This window comes from Strix uralensis, chromosome 8, assembly GCF_047716275.1.
Source record: "Strix uralensis isolate ZFMK-TIS-50842 chromosome 8, bStrUra1, whole genome shotgun sequence".
Taxonomy (NCBI): Eukaryota; Metazoa; Chordata; class Aves; order Strigiformes; family Strigidae; genus Strix; species Strix uralensis.
The window spans coordinates 11,350,452-11,367,351 of record NC_133979.1 but is presented as its reverse complement, the minus strand read 5'-3'; the positions used below and the strand labels follow the sequence as shown (position 1 = coordinate 11,367,351).

At 61.2% G+C, this 16,900-nt stretch overlaps 3 protein-coding genes across 5 annotated transcripts; 1 reads left to right on the top strand and 2 right to left on the bottom strand.

Annotated features, from left to right (window-relative positions):
* Positions 1-3,232: 3,232 nt before the first annotated feature.
* Positions 3,233-6,652, bottom strand: LOC141946437 (selenoprotein Pb-like). 2 transcript variants are annotated; one of them, XM_074876184.1, is made up of 5 exons: positions 6,521-6,652; positions 5,486-5,709; positions 5,167-5,379; positions 4,892-5,027; positions 3,233-4,239 (listed from the first exon to the last, which is right to left on the bottom strand). In XM_074876184.1, the coding sequence occupies exons 2-5, from the start codon at positions 5,692-5,694 to the stop codon at positions 3,994-3,996; spliced, it is 804 nt and encodes a 267-aa protein (XP_074732285.1). In that variant the 5' UTR covers positions 5,695-5,709; positions 6,521-6,652; the 3' UTR covers positions 3,233-3,993. The 2 variants fall into 2 exon arrangements, with proteins under 2 accessions (XP_074732285.1, XP_074732286.1); XM_074876185.1 differs by having other exon boundaries at positions 6,516-6,565.
* A 1,457-nt stretch (positions 6,653-8,109) lies between these two features.
* On the top strand, positions 8,110-11,014 carry HPDL (4-hydroxyphenylpyruvate dioxygenase like). 2 transcript variants are annotated; one of them, XM_074877183.1, is made up of 2 exons: positions 8,110-8,193; positions 9,320-11,014. In XM_074877183.1, exon 2 carries the CDS (start codon positions 9,331-9,333, stop codon positions 10,513-10,515), a length of 1,185 nt encoding a protein of 394 aa, XP_074733284.1. In that variant the 5' UTR covers positions 8,110-8,193; positions 9,320-9,330; the 3' UTR covers positions 10,516-11,014. The 2 variants fall into 2 exon arrangements, with proteins under 2 accessions (XP_074733284.1, XP_074733285.1); XM_074877184.1 differs by having other exon boundaries at positions 8,190-8,193; positions 9,427-11,014.
* A 571-nt stretch (positions 11,015-11,585) lies between these two features.
* Positions 11,586-16,863, bottom strand: MUTYH (mutY DNA glycosylase). The gene is made up of 15 exons (XM_074876183.1): positions 16,668-16,863; positions 16,349-16,470; positions 15,597-15,636; positions 15,181-15,254; positions 15,004-15,045; positions 14,855-14,926; positions 14,536-14,649; positions 14,180-14,277; positions 13,747-13,891; positions 13,580-13,655; positions 13,320-13,505; positions 12,969-13,114; positions 12,601-12,753; positions 12,426-12,476; positions 11,586-12,195 (listed from the first exon to the last, which is right to left on the bottom strand). Exons 1-15 carry the CDS (start codon positions 16,855-16,857, stop codon positions 12,091-12,093), a joined length of 1,614 nt encoding a protein of 537 aa, XP_074732284.1. The 5' UTR covers positions 16,858-16,863; the 3' UTR covers positions 11,586-12,090.
* Between the last annotated feature and the right edge of the window lie 37 nt (positions 16,864-16,900).

Here is a 16,900-nt window from a genome sequence, read left to right as displayed (position 1 = left end):
AAGCCACACAAAGCTGTGCCACGGTGGGACTGAGAATGTCTGCATGGGGGTAAGAGCCCTGATATCCCATGGGGCTGGGGCTCCAGCTCTGCCTCCCCCAAACCACGCTGAGCCCACCAGGAGGGAGGGAAAAAGCCGGGATGGGTCTCTTGTAGGTCAGCAAATTGCTGGGGAGAGACTTGGAGGCCTTTGGAGAGAGGAGAGAGGTTATGGGGGAAAAAACGGGAGAGGAGAACCTGTTGAATACACCTTCACTCAAACGTCAGAGTGGTGCCTCCACCATCTGTCCCTGGGACTGTTTTGGGGTGACTCTGCTCTCCCTCTGTCAGCAGACGAAAGATGGGACATGGCAAGCAACGCGGCTTTGAAAACCCAGGGACTGGGCTCTGTCCCACTGGTGGCCTCATGCCTGGCCAGGACCTGTGATTGATGCTGGGGAGAGAGGTGGGAATGAATGAGGCCAACATCTGACGCACTTCCTCAGCCCTGTCTTCACTGGCCTCCAGCACCGGTGACCATGCAGGGGCCACAAGTCACTGGGGCTGGCTCATTTCTGCAGCTGTTCCTCTGCTCTGTCCCATCTCCTTGGGCAACACTACACCAAGATGAGTCTGGGCCTACTCGCCAGGGATGACAGCAAGTTGGCCAGAGCCAGGGATGATCTCTTCAGCCCTCGTTCCCCAGCTCCTAACCCATGATGGAGATGCATGGCTGCCATGCCCAGGCAGCAGCATTCACCCTCACCCCATAGAAGCAAGAGAGGCCCGGCTGGGCTGGACTTGGGGGACAGAAATGCAGCCGCCTGCATTTATTTTGCCTAACAACAGTGATCTCTCTGTATATTTTCATTCTGTTTTCCTAGGCTCAGCTGCCTCCTCAATGAAATGTTTCCAAAGCAGCCTGGCTTGGCGGCACGCCAGCCGTGGCTGCCAGATGAATGGGCGGAGGAGGAGGGACCCATTCCTCTTCTTGACACAGCATCGCTGCACAAGAGGCCTCTGTTGACATTAGGACTGGCTGTTCCCCCTCTCCTGAGAGGATCTGCCTGGCCCTCGGCAGGAGCAGCACACAGGGCCAAGGCTCTATGTGATGTGGGACTGGGATCTGTCCTCCTCCGGAGTGGTGGCACAGCCACAGACACCAGCGTACCATGGCACAGCACTGCCAGAACCTGAAGCCAGCCCCAGTTTCTTGTCCTGGACCCTCCCCTGCTGAGCCAGTCCCCCTGGCAGCTGAGCACTCCTGGGGGCTCTCTGATTCCTGCTAACAGCATCACTCCCCAAGACATCAGCGATGTAAAGAGCCTATTAACTTCCCCAAAACACTTCCCCACCCCACTTGGAGCAAAGCTCTCCCTCAGCACCACAGGAGTGCAGACACTGACAGAGGTTTTGCAGAGCTCCAGGTCTCTGGCACTTTTCAAGGGGAGTGATGCCATGAGGGTCCCAAGCACAGCACTCCCCAACCCTTCAGGCCTTCGTGCAACAATACATGAAGCAGCATCAGCTTCACACTAAACCCTTGCCATTACTCAGACATGTAGGACTTCATTCACCCAAACAGTGTCATAGCTCTTTCCCACCCTTAAATTTCTCTTCCCAAAGCAAAATACCAACCCAAGCCTTCAGGGCTGGAAATTTGTCTGCTGGGAGGTAACCAAACGGCAGCAGTGCAGCACAGTGCCACTGGACTACCTGCCCAGCACCAGACGTGATTCCTCTATCTGTCAGTGCTAATTGAAGATCTGGTCATCAGCAAGGGAATGTAAATGCCCCACTCATCACTTGTCACCTCCTTGCCAGGAACACCTTTAGGAGCTGTGCACAAAAGGATGTGGAATTTAACAAAAGGGCTGAGGAAGCATCAGAAGACAAAAGAAACAGATAAAAGCCATCAGCATCCTTCCCGCCTGCACCTCTTCCCCCTGGCTGTCTCCCCTGGCATCTCCCGCTGGTGGCCAGCACCCAGCTGCTGCAAGCCAAGGACCAGAGGCTGGGTCAGAGCAGCACCCAGCAGCGTGCTGCAGGGACACAGACTGCTCCCACCAGCCGTGGTGGGGAGAGGGCTCTGCTTGGGTCTGGTGGAAAAGAGGCCAACCACGCATCGATAAGATGAATTAGTTGTCTCAGCAGCACCAGCAAAATGAGCAAGAGGAGTGGAGCCCGTGAGGCCCGGCCTGCTTTGTTTCAATTACAGCAGCTGCCAGAAGAAAAAGATAACCTCAATATTGATGGCAGGAGCAGCAGACAGAGGTGCCCTTGTGGGCTGCTGGGAGCAGGTAGAGGAGGAAGGGGGAGGAGGAGGAGGAGGAGGGAGAGAGCAAGAGAGATGGAGGAGGGGGAGCAGGGCCTCAGCCAGCACCCCATGGGAGAGCCTGGCTGGCTTCCTCGGACTGGTGAGAAAGACCCACCTGAACCTGTTGCTCTCATCCCCACAAGGAACAGCTCCTCTTCACCCTGGCTCTTGCCCCAGTCGCGGGGCAGAGCATCCCCCTGCAGAGACAGGGGGGAGGTGTGCAGGAATTCAGCTCAGAGCATCATCAGTGGGACACACACCACACATGGCGCCGCATAACGCTGAGCAGAAAAATCATCTCTTTGCTGCCCACTCAGGCTGTGGGGCCCGAAGAGGGGATGGAGAGTTCAGGGGAGGTGCGGAGTGAGGCTGTGTGGGATGATGAATGGAGCTGGAGTGAAGAGCTATGGGGCTGAGACAGCCATGGGGGTGGCCCAGGGTGCAGGCAGGCGTGACTACCTGCCAGGGATGCAGCACCCAACTGCCTGAGGGCTGGGGAGCCCCATGATATGCTCACAATGGGGCGCTGGGGACAAGGTGCCCCCGATGACTTTGTACTACACGTGAGAACTTTGGCTCCACAACAGCAGGTCAGGGCAGACACCCCGACATCACAGCTACAAGCCAGAGATCAAGGTGCGGAGCCAAACTTCCACCTGGCAGTGCAGGGTTAATGCCCTGCCCTGGGGGCACTAAGCCCTGGGTTCATATCCTGACAAGAGGTAACCAGAAGGTATGAAGAGATGGGGTCTCTTTGGTCTTCAGCCCCTTTACCTCCAGATCTCTGCACAGGGGAATGCAAATGATCGCTGGCTGCTGCTTCATGGGGTCCACATCCAGCCCCAAGTCCCTCCTTGTGCCCAGAGAAAAGCCCAGGGCCAGCCCAGGGCTGAGCGAGCCTCCCACCCTCTCGCTCCCACAGGCCAGGCTGAGCAGCGTCACTTCACAGAGGTTTTATTCATGCTCTGGACATCCGCATCGCCCTCCGATCTCACTTCTTCCCCAGGAGGGACCCCAGGATCCACACCCCCCTCCTCTCTGGGCTGTGGGCCCTGGATACAGCCCCTGGGTCTCCAAGCGGGGACAAGGCCACCATCTTGCGGCCACCCATCACCACTGCACATACCCGTGTGCAAGGCCTAGAGGGTCCCCAGGATGTGACAGCTATGGGGGTACAAGGTTTAGACCACGGGGAGCTGCGACCTCCCACCACTCCTAGTGCCCCTAACGCCTGGGATAACGTCCTGCGGGGCACACGCTGTCCCTCCCCTCACTCCCCAGCCAGGACACCCAGGGGCGCCAGGACACCCAGGGGCGCCAGGACAGGCAGAGCGTGCTGGCAGTGCTGCTCCAGTCCCAGTTCTGGCCCCTCCACCCCAGCCCTCCTGCTCTGTGCAGTGTCAGCCAGCAGTGACCGGGGACCTCCCGGTTTGCACGGCAGGCCTCATTGAGCACGGAAAGGCGAGCAGCGGCAGAGGAAGGCTCAAAACTGAACCCTGGGGCTGAAAATGCAGCACCTCGGGGGGTCTGAGGTGGATTTTCATCCCTGGTCACAGCATGGGAGTACATGGGGGATGCTGGAGGGGGTTGTTGTACCAATGCTGCTGGTGACCAGCAGCCCAAAGCAAGTCCTTCTGTGCCTCTGGGAAGCGAGTTGGCATGGTCTGCACACTACTGGGTTCTGCAAGGCTGCCCAGCCTAGTGCTCACTTCCCTCCTTCTGCTTCTTCCCCTCATGATGGGGCTGGCCATGGTCTCCATGGTGGTGGTGAGCACGGGTGGCAGGTTCGTGGTCCCCACTCGGGTCTGTGGCTCTCTCGCTGCTGACCTTGTGGTGGTGGTGAGGATGGAGGGGGTTGTGCTGGTGGATGGGGGTCTCTGGCTCCTTCCCCTCCTGTTCAGGAAGCGGGCTTGGGGTTACAGGGACCTCCATGGTACTGTTAACCTGAAGAAAGCAACACAAGGGCTGGTGAAGTATGTGAATGCACACAGAGCTCCTCAGTGAGCCTGTGAGCATGTCTGTGAGCTGGGGTGAAAGCTGATCAGCATCCATCATACAGAAAGCTGTGTGGGTCAGAGCAAAGGCTCTCCAGCCCCAGCCCAGAGCACAGGAGAGGCTGGAGCACACAGAGCACAAGCCTCTGTACCTACATCCCTTGGCTCAAGCTGTCTGTGGTCCAGGGAATTCCTGAGTCAGGAAAAGGACTTTGCATTTAATATTTCTAGATGGATTTTTCTCCTAGGAGGTGACTAATTGCCTGCTGAGCCTGGAGTTTCGTCCTTTTCTTTGCTCCGGGCTTGCCACCTCTGGGTCTGCTGCCTGCCCCTTTCTTTTATCAGAACAGCCAGTGACCCCAGTTAGCTTTTCCAGACCTGGGCTACGACCCCTTTAGTCCATTCCTTCTCAGCCTGAAAGCTCTGACCTATTTAAGTGCCCTTATTCCCTTTCATCACCTTCCCTCTCAGCCATGGCTGAGTGCAGCTGTCAACCCAGAGCCTCTCCCCGATGTGAAGATGATAGGGTTGGTTTTTTTCCTGATGTGCAATGCCAGAGGAGAGAAGGGAGCCCAGCTCCAGTGAGCATCCCTGCTCCTCACCTCCTGGGTGGTGTTGGGGTAGAGGGAGCAGTTGCCACAGAAGTCCTTGCTGTGGGTGAAGCGGATGGCCGACTCCACGTAGGGGAAATGGAGGAAGCTGTAGGGCAGCTGGATGTGGAAAGCCAGGCGGCCGCACCTGCGGGGAGAAGTCATGGCCCAGCTCGAGGCGGTGGGTCTGGGGTCCCCCCAGCCCAGTCATGGGGGGAGCTTTTGGAAGCTCACCAAACACTCTGTAATCCCCCAGGAAAGACTCAGCCAAGATGGGGGACACTCACCGGTCGTAGACGAGGAAGTCGTCCTTGTCTCCCCCCAGGACCTGCCAGACGTCAGGTTCCTCAGGCTCCGGCTGGAAGACGAGGACGCCCGGCGGGGCTTGGCGCTTCAGCTCCCCGAACATGGCGCGGGAGAGCGGTGCCTTCTCGTTGATGATCATGTAGCGGACATTGACCGTGCCCTGCCGGGCCAGCCTCTCCTGCAGGCCCCCGAGGCTGCGGGGAAGGAGGCGCTGGGACGGGGGGTGCCAGCTTGAGGGGGGGCACCATGCTGCCCCCACGATGGCAGGGCTGGGTTTGGGGTAAGGGGAGCAGAGCTCACTTGTGGGCCTGCTGCAGGCAGAAGTGTCAGCTGGCCTTCAGCAGGGCCACCACCGTCACCTGCCCTGCCGCCCCTGCCATGGGGCTCAAGCCGTTGACACTCCACGCCGGAGCCTCCTGGCAGAGCCGGCTGCTGTTGGTCACCCCCTCCGAGGCCAAGGCCAGCCCCAGCCCCAGCCAGGCGGCCAGGGCCAGCACCAGCAGCCCCATCCTAGACCCCTGGCCCTGGCAGGGAGAAACGGGGCGTTAATTCCCCACCACTGGCCTCTGCCTCCCCTCTGCCCTGGGTCTCAACCCCATGGGATCCTCCCAGCCCCACTGCAACCCCAAACTGCCTCCCCACACACCCCTCTGGGGCAGACAGAGACTGGTGGGCAGTATCATGTTGGTCCCAGCACAGTATTGGGAGCTGGGACACCCATATTGGGGGGTGAGGTGGGCGTATTGGGGTGTCCAGCTCCTGACAAGCACTGCACTCTCAACACTGGCTTTCATGGGCACCCACTGCCACAGCCAGGTGCTCCGGTGTCCCCCTGTGGCAAGGCACCCGCTCCACGTGTGGCAGGGGAAGGTCCTGTTCCCTCTGTGGGCCCTCTCCACCCCCCCAACCCCAAAAGCCAGACCCAGACAGGGCCAGGGTCTGCATTTGCCCCAGGGGTGGGCAGTGATAACAGCCCCTGTTGTCCTGACCATGGGCAGGGAATCAGTGGGGCAGGGATGATTTCACCTTCAGGTCACCTTGAGAGTCCTTGATATCCCACAAAGTGCTTGAGGGGTGCATAGAGCCTTTAACCCCCCTGCCCCTAATATCTGCCTGAAGCCCCTTCCTCCCACAGCCCCCTAACCCTGCCCACCCCAAGATACACCCTGTCCCTCCAGGTTGCAGCACATTTAACGGGCAGGGGAAGGACAAGGGGCTGGGAGGGATGATCCAGGGAGGTGGGGAGGGAGAAGGGGGCTGCAGGTTCTGGACAGGATGAATGCACCCCCAATCCCCAGCCCTCTCCCCCGCGAGAACGAGCCCTCAATACCGCACTTCTCCTCACTGCCGTCCTCTGGCCAGAACTTGCTCTCAGCCCCAGCGGCTCTCAGCAATGCCCAACTGGTCCTGGTCTCCCTTTTATCTCCTGTCCACTCTCCCCGCCCAGGAGGGAGGAGAAGAGCCCGGCTGGAGCAGCGGGGACTGCTCCCTGGCCACCACCGCCTGCCTGCCTCAGGGGACTGCAACAAGGCAGGCACTGTCCCCCTCGGTGCCATGCGGCTTCAGGGTCCTGCTGCCGCAGGCCAGCCTGAGTCGTGCTGGGGCAAAGCAGTGCCTGGCGCTGGGCTGGCACAGAGGGTGCCAGGCGGTGCCATGGGGAAAAGACAGGCATGGCTGCTTGAAACCACCCCATGGGCACAGGAGGGCCAGGGGCATTGCTGAGGGCACTGTTGGCACCAAAGGGCTGCAGGACGGTGGGGTGACATCAAACAGTGCCATCCGTGCACAAGGTCCCTGGGGGAGCTGCAGCCAAAAAGATGGGTGCTTGCCCCACACCCCTGGGGTGCCAAAGCTCCCTGCCCTGAGCCCCAAAGGCTGTGCCATCCTGCCGTGCAGTGCCACGGCTGCTCTTGAGCCATGCCTGGCCCTACAGCAAGCCCCCAGCATCCAGTCCCATGGCTCCTGCCCAGCCTCACATGGGGGCGGGAGGGGGCTGTGGTGGCATGGGGAGCTGGTGCTCCCTTGGGAAATCACAGCACAGGTGGATTTCCCCCCCCCCAACCAAACAAGAGGAGCTTACCACTTTGGCCGCACACAGACATCTCAGTGCAAATATTTGAGCAGTTTATTGTACCCAGAGTCTGTACAAAAACATGATAAGGCAGGGAAGGGCGGCAGACACAGACACTAGAGGGGCAGAGACATGGTCCCAGACACACAAAGAGGGGGGGATTTCTCTGAAAACAGCCATGAGCAGCAGGGACAGAGGGGATTGCTGCTGGGGGGCTGGCGGGGGGGGCTCAGGGATGTCAGCAAGGATGTGGGGCCACGGGTTGGGATTGGGGAGGATGCACAGCTGCACGGGGCCAGCCTGGATCAAACCCACTCTGAGACCAACACTGGACCCCCCGCAGAGCTGTCACCCCCCCGCCCCGTCCACACACTGCTCCCCCCCAGACCCCCCGCCAGGTACCCCAGGCACCGTGAAGCACCCAGCACTGATCAGGGGCACATATCCCCCACCGCATGCCCTGTCCCAATGGGATTTGGGCGGCAGGGAATGACCCAGCACAGCCACGAGCCATTTCACCGCTGCTCACAGGGGACCCCCAGCCACCCCCTGGCAGCCGGTTGTCTCCTCGCTTTATTCATCCCCAAGGCATGGAGTTATCAGCCTGAGAGCTTTTTGTTCTGCAAACACGGCACCTCCGGGGTCGATACAAACTTTGGGCACCCGCAGCGTCTGGCAGCCACCCGTCCCTGGCTTTAAACGTGCCGGAGCAGCTCCCACGCCGCGTGTGCCGGCCCTGTCCTTGCCCAGGACGGCACCCACGGGTTCCTCCCGCCGGGGAGGTTCCCCATGGCGGAGCAGGTCGCTTCGCAGCCTCCCTGGCATCGCCAACCCTGGTCCCGCCATGGCCCGTTGCCTGCTGGGGAGGAGCGAACTGAAACCGCCTCTGCGGGCCGCCCCTGGCCCGGCATCCCCTTCGCCCGCAGCCTTGACCCCGGTGAGCCGCAGGCCGAGGGCGAGCACGGGCCCTGCAGGCCCCCACGGGCCCGGGGAGGGGGGTGGCGGGGCTGGGGGTGACGGGGCGGCGCGGCTGGAGAGGCGGCGGCGGGAGCAGAGCGGGGCGCAGGGGGGGAAGGAGGGCAGGGAGGGAGGGCGCACCCTCCGGGGCAGGGCCCCCCCACCTCCCCGGGCTGGTGCGGAGCAGCTGGAGGCCCATCGGGGCACTGCTGGGCCCCTCTGCTCCCCTGTGGCAGGCGGGGTGCCCAGTCGTGGCGCAATACAGCCCTTTTGGGGGGCAGTTAGAGGGGACTGTGTAAGCAGGTCCCCCCAGTGCACCTCTGTGGGGTCTGGCCAGGGCAGCTGGTGCGTGGCATGGGGTCAGGAAGCCTCAGTGGGATGCAAGGGGGGTTTTTAGACAGATCTTTTTTTCTTCCTTCAGTGTGGAAGGGGGGGGGGGGGGGGGGAGGAAGTGTGTCACTTTTCCCACAGTGTCCCTCCTATTTCACCCTATTTACCCCCAGGTCCCTGCCCTCAGCCTGTTACAGGGAGTGTGGCAGCTTCACGCTGTCCTTGTTGGAGAGGGGAAGGGCACCTCAGCCTGCTGTGACCCCACTGCTCCCCCCCACTGTTTGTGGGACAGCACAGGAGCCTTTTAGCTGTAACCTGTGTGTTGCTCCCTGTTTCCCAGTCCAACCTCCATGTTCCTGGTTGCTGGTACAGGACATTTCACACCCCCACCACCACAACCCTTGTCCACAGAGCCTTGCTTACACATGCACACGCCTCCCTCACCCGCATTCCCCACTAACCTCCCTGCGGCACCCTCGAAGGACACACGGCTCCAGAGGGGACCCGCTGGGCTGCAGCCAAGGCTAAGGGCTTTCCTCCTCTGGCCCCAGGGGTGGGCACAGGGCAGCATAGCAAAGGGGTGCTGGGACAGGTCCCTTGCACAGAACCTATTGTCTTGTGAGACTCACTTATTTAAAATACACAGATTTAAGGGGTGCAAATTTACATGCATGTGCATCTGCGTGTGCGAATGCACTCAGGCTCCATGCAAGGTGGGGGGATGGCTCCTTCCTGCAGCCAGCAAGCCCCCCCTGACCCCGTGCATCCTCCCACAGCCTGCCCAGCCATGGCAGCCTTGCTGAGCCGCCCCTGCTTCATCTCCCTCCACGTGCCCTACAGGCAGGGCTGGGCCCAGGACCTGGCCAACACCTTTCGCTTCCAGCCAGTGGCCATGCGGGAGACGCCACGGGTCCGGCAGCTGGCCTTGCGACGGGGATCCGCTGTCTTCCTCGTCAACGAGCGCCTGGCTCCAGGGCCTGCCAGCACCTCCTCCCACGATTTCCTCTACGACGTGGACCCCCGGCCTGCCTTGGGCACGGCCTCCAATGTCTGCTTCGAGGTGAATGACGTGCCGGGGCTCTGCAAGCAACTGCAGAGCTGGGGATGCTCCCTGCCAGTGCCCCCCACCGAGGTGAAGGATGACAGTGGCTCCGTCACCTACGGGGTGGCAAGCTCCATCGTGGGCAACATCAGCCATACCCTTCTGGACCGATCCCGCTACCGGGGACCCTTCCTACCTGGCTTCCAGCCCATCCAAGAAGCCCCCTCAGCCACGGGGGACGGCATCAAGATCACCCATTTTGACCATATCACATACGTCTGCCCGCGGGGCGGTGCCCGGGTGGCTCTGGACTGGTACCAGCGCTGCTTCGGCTTCCAACGCTTCTTGCTGAACCCTCAGGAGAGGCCGGCTGAGGGGTACGTGCTCGGGGGGCAGGGTGTGGGCATGCTCCTCCTTGCACTGCAGAGCGCCCGGGGTGCTCTGGCACACAGCTGCAAGCTTGTCTTCGCCGAGTCCCTTTCGGAGGATGGTGCCAACCAAGTCGACACCTTCCTAGAGCAGCACGGTGGGGCTGGGATCCAGCACGTCGGCCTCTGCACCACCGATATTGTCGCCACGACCAGGGCTTTGCAGCAGCAGGGCGCACGGTTCTTCACACCCCCTGCCACCTATTACAGCCGGGAGGGCAAAGCAGAGGAGATCCGGGGGACCGGGCAGGACCCCCGCATGCTGGCAGAGCTCGGCATCCTGCTAGACACCACAGCACCTGGGAACAAGGGCCAGCCAGGCACTGAAGCCACAGAGAGCCCTTCCCGGGAATATTTGATGCAGATCTTCACCCATCCCATCTTCTCTGAGGAGACCTTCTTCCTGGAGCTCATTGACCGGCGGGGAGCACTGGGCTTCGGGGAAGGCAATATACGGGCACTATGGAAAGCTGTGCAGGTCTATATGGACCACCAGCAGTAGTGGCAACACTGCAATCCTCCTCCCTCAGCTCTCCGTCCTCTCCAGTCCAACCCTGGGGCAAGATGCTGCTGTAGAGATATTAGCAGGTGTCGGTGGCATGGCCCAGGTGGGCACGGACCAAGGGAGGGCTCCAGGTCAGCCCAGAGCCAACTCAGTATGGGAACAAACTGCTCAGGGCCAAGTCCAGTGGGGCTCTGAGCATCCCCCAGGATGGAGGGTGCTTTTTCCCCCACCCCGGGTTCCCAGTGATTTACTGACCTCACATGAAAAACTTTCTGCCTTAATTTAACTAGACTTGTGCCTGCAGCACAGCCAAGAACACTGCTGGCACAGCAACACTCCTGGACGTACGGGGACGAGGGGCTGCCAGAGGGGACTGGATAGCCCAGGGGCCATGGACACAGCCCCTCGTCAATGGTTACCACCCAGAGCACGGCCAGCCCCTGTGCAGGGCAAGTGGTGGCCTCTTGCTCCTCTCAATTAAAGAATTAACTTGCAAGCATTGCTTTGGTTATTTTCTCTTCCCATTTAAGATATGCTGAGTGCCAGGCAAGGATGAAATGGCCCTTTTTGCCCCTTGAGGCAGGCTGCCCCCAGTCCTTCAGTACCTCATCTGAGGCCACTTGCCCCTTGTGCACATGCCCAGGACTGGCCCCTGTTCCTGTCAGCCCCCAGGCTTGTGCCTTTGCAAGGGGGCCACTGGGCATCACAGTCAGGGAAAGCCACAGCATGAACACAGTGAGGAACAGCCTGACAGAACAGGCAGAAAGGGGGATAAAACCCTACAAAAAACCCGGGGGATGGTTGATGGACTCCACAGGGGAGCAGGCTGCAGGCAGCTGTGCAGCCCCCAAGGGCTGATGCCTGCCCTCGCAGGAGTGGTGGTGCTCTGGGTGCCTTATTTGGGGTCACCAGCAGTTAATGCTCAGCCGAGGGGCTCATGGGTGCAGTAATGAAGAAACCCCTGCTGTCCCCAGCCCGGCTGTAGGGATGCTGCTGGCCATTCTCATTCGACCACAGGCTGCCCAACACCTCCAGCTTAGCACAGCGCAACAGAGGCAGAAAGTCACTTAAAAAACCCCCCACACTTTAGATTTATTATTAGAAAGCCTGTGGCTCAGGTTCAATAAAAACAAGTGTATAAAAAGGGCTATTGGAGGCCAGGAAGGGCACAGCAGATCCACAATCACTGGCTGGCAGATGAGGTGCAGGCAGGCAGCCGGGGCCCGGGCAATGCGGCCGCAGCCTTCCCGCTGCCGGAGAGAAACTCCTGCTGCCATGAGTCTGCGGTGCCGGAGCGGCGGCTGTATGGGGATGAATAACCCCAGGAGGGCTCCAGCCAAGGCAGGGAATGCAAGCCCGGCTCCAGGTCACGTCCAGGACCACAGTGGCCACGCCAAGGCACAACTCCCACGGGGGAGCCAGGGAAGCCAGTGGTCTTGGCAGGAAGGAGTGGGGAGACCGTTACAGGGCTGTGTACTGGGCTCACAGCAGTACAGGGGTCACCATCCGCACACCATGGGCAGGACTCACCGCAGCACGGCTCTCCAGTGGTCCCATACATGGAAGGTGCCATCACGGAGCAGTTGGTGCCCGGAGGAAGGCGCGGAGGGAGAGCTGTGTCCCAGGGCTGGTGCTGCCTGCTCTCTGCGATTTTGCCCCACGCTTCCGCTTGGAGCCCTGCGAGAAACACGCAGCAGGGCTAAGCCAAACCCCAAGGGCCACCCTCCAGCCTCCAGGGATTCCCCTGGTACTGGGAACATCCAGGGGCAATGCCAGTCAGGAGAATCCCCCAGATGCAGCCCTGCCCCCCTGCTCCTCTGCCTGACCCCAGCACCACACTCTAGAGTCTGGCCCACAGCAACAGGGAGCAGCTCCTGGGGCCCCACGCACCCCCCAGCGATGCTCACCGTGACAGAGCTGCTCTCCTTCCCGCGCTGCTTCTCACGTGCTTTCAGCACCTGAAGGAAGCACAAGAGAGCCCAGAGCTGAACAGCAGCTGGGTCCTGGAGCTGGGACAGCCCGCAGAGGTTGGGGGGATGAACCCAGAGGAAAGGAAGGAAAGGCCCAGTTGTCCCCCAGTACCTTCTTCATGGCCGTGGACACAGCCGAGGCATGGAACTCCTCCTCTGTCACCCAGCGGGATGGGGATGAGGCAGGGTCCAGGGTCACATCCCCGTCCAAGGGCAGGGAGTAGACCACATATGTCTGGTGGATGTGAGAGAAGATGTGGACGACCTGTGAGGGGATGAGAAGATGTATGCAAAGGGCAGCTGGCAGGCAGCAGGGGATGCACCGCTCCACAAGTGCACTGAGTCTGCCAGGGCTCTAAGGAATGGGGCAGGGCTTGGGAAGGGTGACAGCAGGGACAGGGGACCCTCTTCCCCCCATGCTACATGCCCTGTGGCTGAGCACAGTGGGCTCACACTGCATCCCTCTGGCTCCAGGCTCACCTCTCCAATGAGCTGCAGGTCTCCGGCTGCCACGGGCCACCCCATCCAGGCCTGGAGGTGATCTGCCAGTGCTTCCTGCTGCTTCTCTTCCTGCAGACCCTGTGCCAGCAGGAGACTTGGGAACTCCCAGAGTCCAGCCAGGAGACCTGGGGAGGGGTCATGACGGGGATGTGAGCCGGCAAGGGGCACATCTGGGGACACTGAGCCTCATCACAGCCTGGAGGAGCTCCTTTCCCCACCACAGCAGCAAGCGCTTCACTGGTGCATCCCTCTCCCGGGCTGCTCTGCCTCTTGTGCAGGTAGGAAGGGGCTGCGCAGTGCCTTCACCCCACTCCCACCCAGCCCCATTACCCGAATTGGGTCTCTGCACGATGAGGTACTCTGGGGCCCCGTGGCAGCCCCTCCGCTCCAGCACACACGTGGCCGTTTTCACCACCCGTGGCTGCTTCTTTGCTGCTTTCCGGGGGAAGTTGGTCACCCCCAGGCTGCTGTCCCATGGCTCCGTGGCTGGGGGGCACAGGGGACAGCCCCCAACACCTGCAAACACCGATATAACAGTTGTCGCAGGGCCCAGACCCACAGCTCCAACGGGGATCTCCCCACGCACTTACCACAGTCCTCAACATCAGGCACTGGGTCAGGTTTTCCAAACAGCTTCTGAGACGCAAAGGCCAGCTCCTTCTCCACCTGCAAGGGGGCACAGGAACGAGGACAGGCTCGTCCACCTTGTCCCCATGCACAGCAACCCCTCGGGACCAGATTTTGGGGTCATACTTACCCTGCGCCGCGCTCGGCAGTGCTGCTTCACGGGGCATTCCCCGCACAGCGGGGCCTTGGGCACACACACAGTTGCCCCCAGCTCCATCAGGGCTTGGTTAAAATCCCCCGGGCGGCTCCTGTCTACCAGGGTATTGGCCATGTCCCTGGGAGGAACAGCAGTGAGTGGCACGGGGCTCTGCAGGGAGAGGGCCCCAGGACCTTTGGCTGCCTCCTGCCTGCAAGGGGGGGGTGCTCCTAGGTAGGCAGAGGCAACACGGCTCCTTTCTCCACCACTCCCAGCAGCACCAGCTTCCCAAGAGCTCCCACACCCCACACCTCTCTCCCTTTGCAGACTCAGCTTCCCACAGCTCCTGAGTGATCCAGCCCTCGGCCACCGACAAGCACAGCCACGGTTGCCACAGCCCAGAGCAGGAATGGACCGTTCCCCTTACCAGAGCCGGTCGATGACAGGTGGGCTGCTGGAGTCAGCACCGATGCACCGCAGGCGGCACAGGACCCGGATCACATTCCCATCCACGACACCAGTAGCCTAGGACCAGGAGCTGGGGTTACTGCGCCAGGAGGTGCCTGTGCTCCCAGCAAGGCAGGGAGCTGGGGTGCTCCCAGGACAGAGCAGGGACACACACAAGGCTGACTCGCAAGCCAAGCTGGGTGGTAGGCGAGATGCACCGTAAAGCAGGGGAGAGCCAGAGCCAAGCACAGCCCTGGGCAGCCCCTGGCTTGTGAGATCCAACAGCAGGACCCCACGGGGATTGCTGAGATGTGTCCACTGACGCCCAGCTCTCACCTGCCCGTATGAGATGGATGCGATGGCTCCCGCCGTGTATCGGCCCACTCCCGGCAGCAGCTTCTGCAGGTCCTCGGCCGTTCTGGGCATCCGGCCAGCCATCTCAGACACCACCTGGCAGAGAGGGGACCGAGGTCAGGGGAGCAGCTGGGGTGTGTATGTACAACCCATTTTACCCACGGTAAGACGGGATGCCAGTCTCTGTAGCCTTGTGCCAGCAGCTCGCAGCCCCAGCGAGGCAGGGCAGATGTGAGCCAGCACCAACACATGGGCTGCAGAGGGCTTTGGAAACACCCCCCACACCCCAGCACAAGCGCACCTTCCTTGCTGCCTCCTGCAGACGCTTCCCTCTCGAGTAGTAGCCAAGTCCAGCCCACAATTCGTTCACCTCCTGCTCCAAGAGATGCAGCAGGGAGTTAGATGAAGACCACAAGGGCAGGGAGAGCACCCGGTCCCAGCAATGCTCACCTCCAGCGACGCCTGCGCCAGAGCCTGCAGCGTTGGCCACTTCTGCAGTACAGGGGGAAGAGAACAAGTCAGAGACAAGCAGAGCCATGCTCTGCAGCTGGGGATCTGCCACAGGCAGTGGAGAAGGTCTCCAAAAGGGGCAGCCTGTGGGCACAGGACTCTGTAAGGAGCGGTCACCTGCATCCAGCGGTTGTAGTAGTCAATGACTGTAGCCACCTGCGTTTGCTGGAGCATGATCTCAGACACCCACACTGCAGGGAGCAGGGCAGGGGTCAGAGCAGAGGCACCGACACCACCCCCACCTCGTGCCGTGGCCATGTTAGCACTGGCTACAAGCACTGCACCAGCGTCCAACCCATGGGACCCCTTCCCACCTCCCACCTGCCCCACAGGGGCTCCCTCAGGCCCAAAGTGGGCTCTCTGACCCACCCAGCACCATGCAAGGGCGGGGGTCAGCAGTCTCATGGCCACTCCAGGCAACTTGTTCCAAGGATGGCAACTGAAGCTGCGTTTTCTCACAAGGCCATGTTGCACATCCACGTCAGGAGGCAACACACAACAGGGCACCCCAGGGCACAGTCCCTGCTCCTCACCTGCGTATGCCCGTCTGTCGGCATCCAGCTCAGTTGTTGCCTAAAAGAGAAATGGGATGGAGTGTGAGAAACAAGGTGACGCAGGACCCCACCACAGAGGAACCTGCCTATAAAATAAAATTGCTTATGGTGTGTTTTGAACACTGCATGGGAAAAAAAAGTTTCCTCAGAAGTCCTGAGTTTGGGTTAATCAAGTGACAGCCAAAGCACCTTCTCCCTAATGAAACAGCCCACAGCAAGAGTTTACCTTAGAGGTCCAAAATCCCACCAGAGGAGCTGTCCCAGAGCCGAGCCCCTCTCCACGGGAAGCGATTGCAGGCAGATGTAAATCCTACAGAAGGGCCGTGCCGTTCCCAGCACCGTCCAGACAGACGTTGCTGTAAAGTTGACACACACCCCCAGCACCCCAATCACCATCTAGAGGTACCACAGAGGCAGGAAAAGAACAGGTTTAAGAGACTAGACTAAGTTTACCAGAGAAAAGCGCTCCTGGTTGGAGGCTGTGTTTGATAATTGTGGTTTCACCCTGTGCCCTGTTTTACTCTCCCGAGGTGGACATGGCTACAGACTACTCATCACTGAACTGCCAGGACCAGCTGGGAGTGCGGTCCCATTTCCAACATCATCTTCCACTTCCATGTAACCAGGGATGTGTCGCATAGGGAAAGACACCGTGGTCACCTCAGTCCCTTAGGGCAGAGGGTCTGCTTCCCCACTACAGCACCCCTGCCCCTCGCGAGGCCTCCCCTTACCAGTGTCCTCCAGGGAAGGTCCCGCTTGCATCTGTCGTACCAAGCGAGCAGGTTCCCGCGCAGGGCCTCAATCTCAGCCGGGTCGCTGAAGAGATGCGGGGCGGGCGGCGGAGCGGAGGCCCCTGCCAGGAGAGCAGCGCGGGGTCAGGGGGCGGCAGGGATGGGGAAGGGCTGCGGGGCCAGAGCCCGACAAAGCCGCTGCCGGGTGGACGAGCACGGAGCGCTGGGCCTCACGGGGACCGGCAGCTGCTTAGGCTGGCGGCCCCGTGCCCGGGGGAGGACACCCCACGCTCCCCCCAGTCCTCCCGCTACCGGGCACCTCCACGGAGCGACGCGCCCTTTCTGCTCTGCCCCGCAGGCTGCTGCTGCTGCGGCGCCGCCCTCCCGCCGCTCCGCCGGAGACCCTTGGCAGCCGCCGCCCGGAGCTGGCTCATGTCCGGGCCACTCGCCGGCCGGGCCAAGGCTGGGACCGAGGCCGGGGCCGGGGCTCGGGGGCGGCGCGGCGCCATGCGGGACTTTCCCGGGGAAATGTTTCCCTCCCAGCGCCCCGCC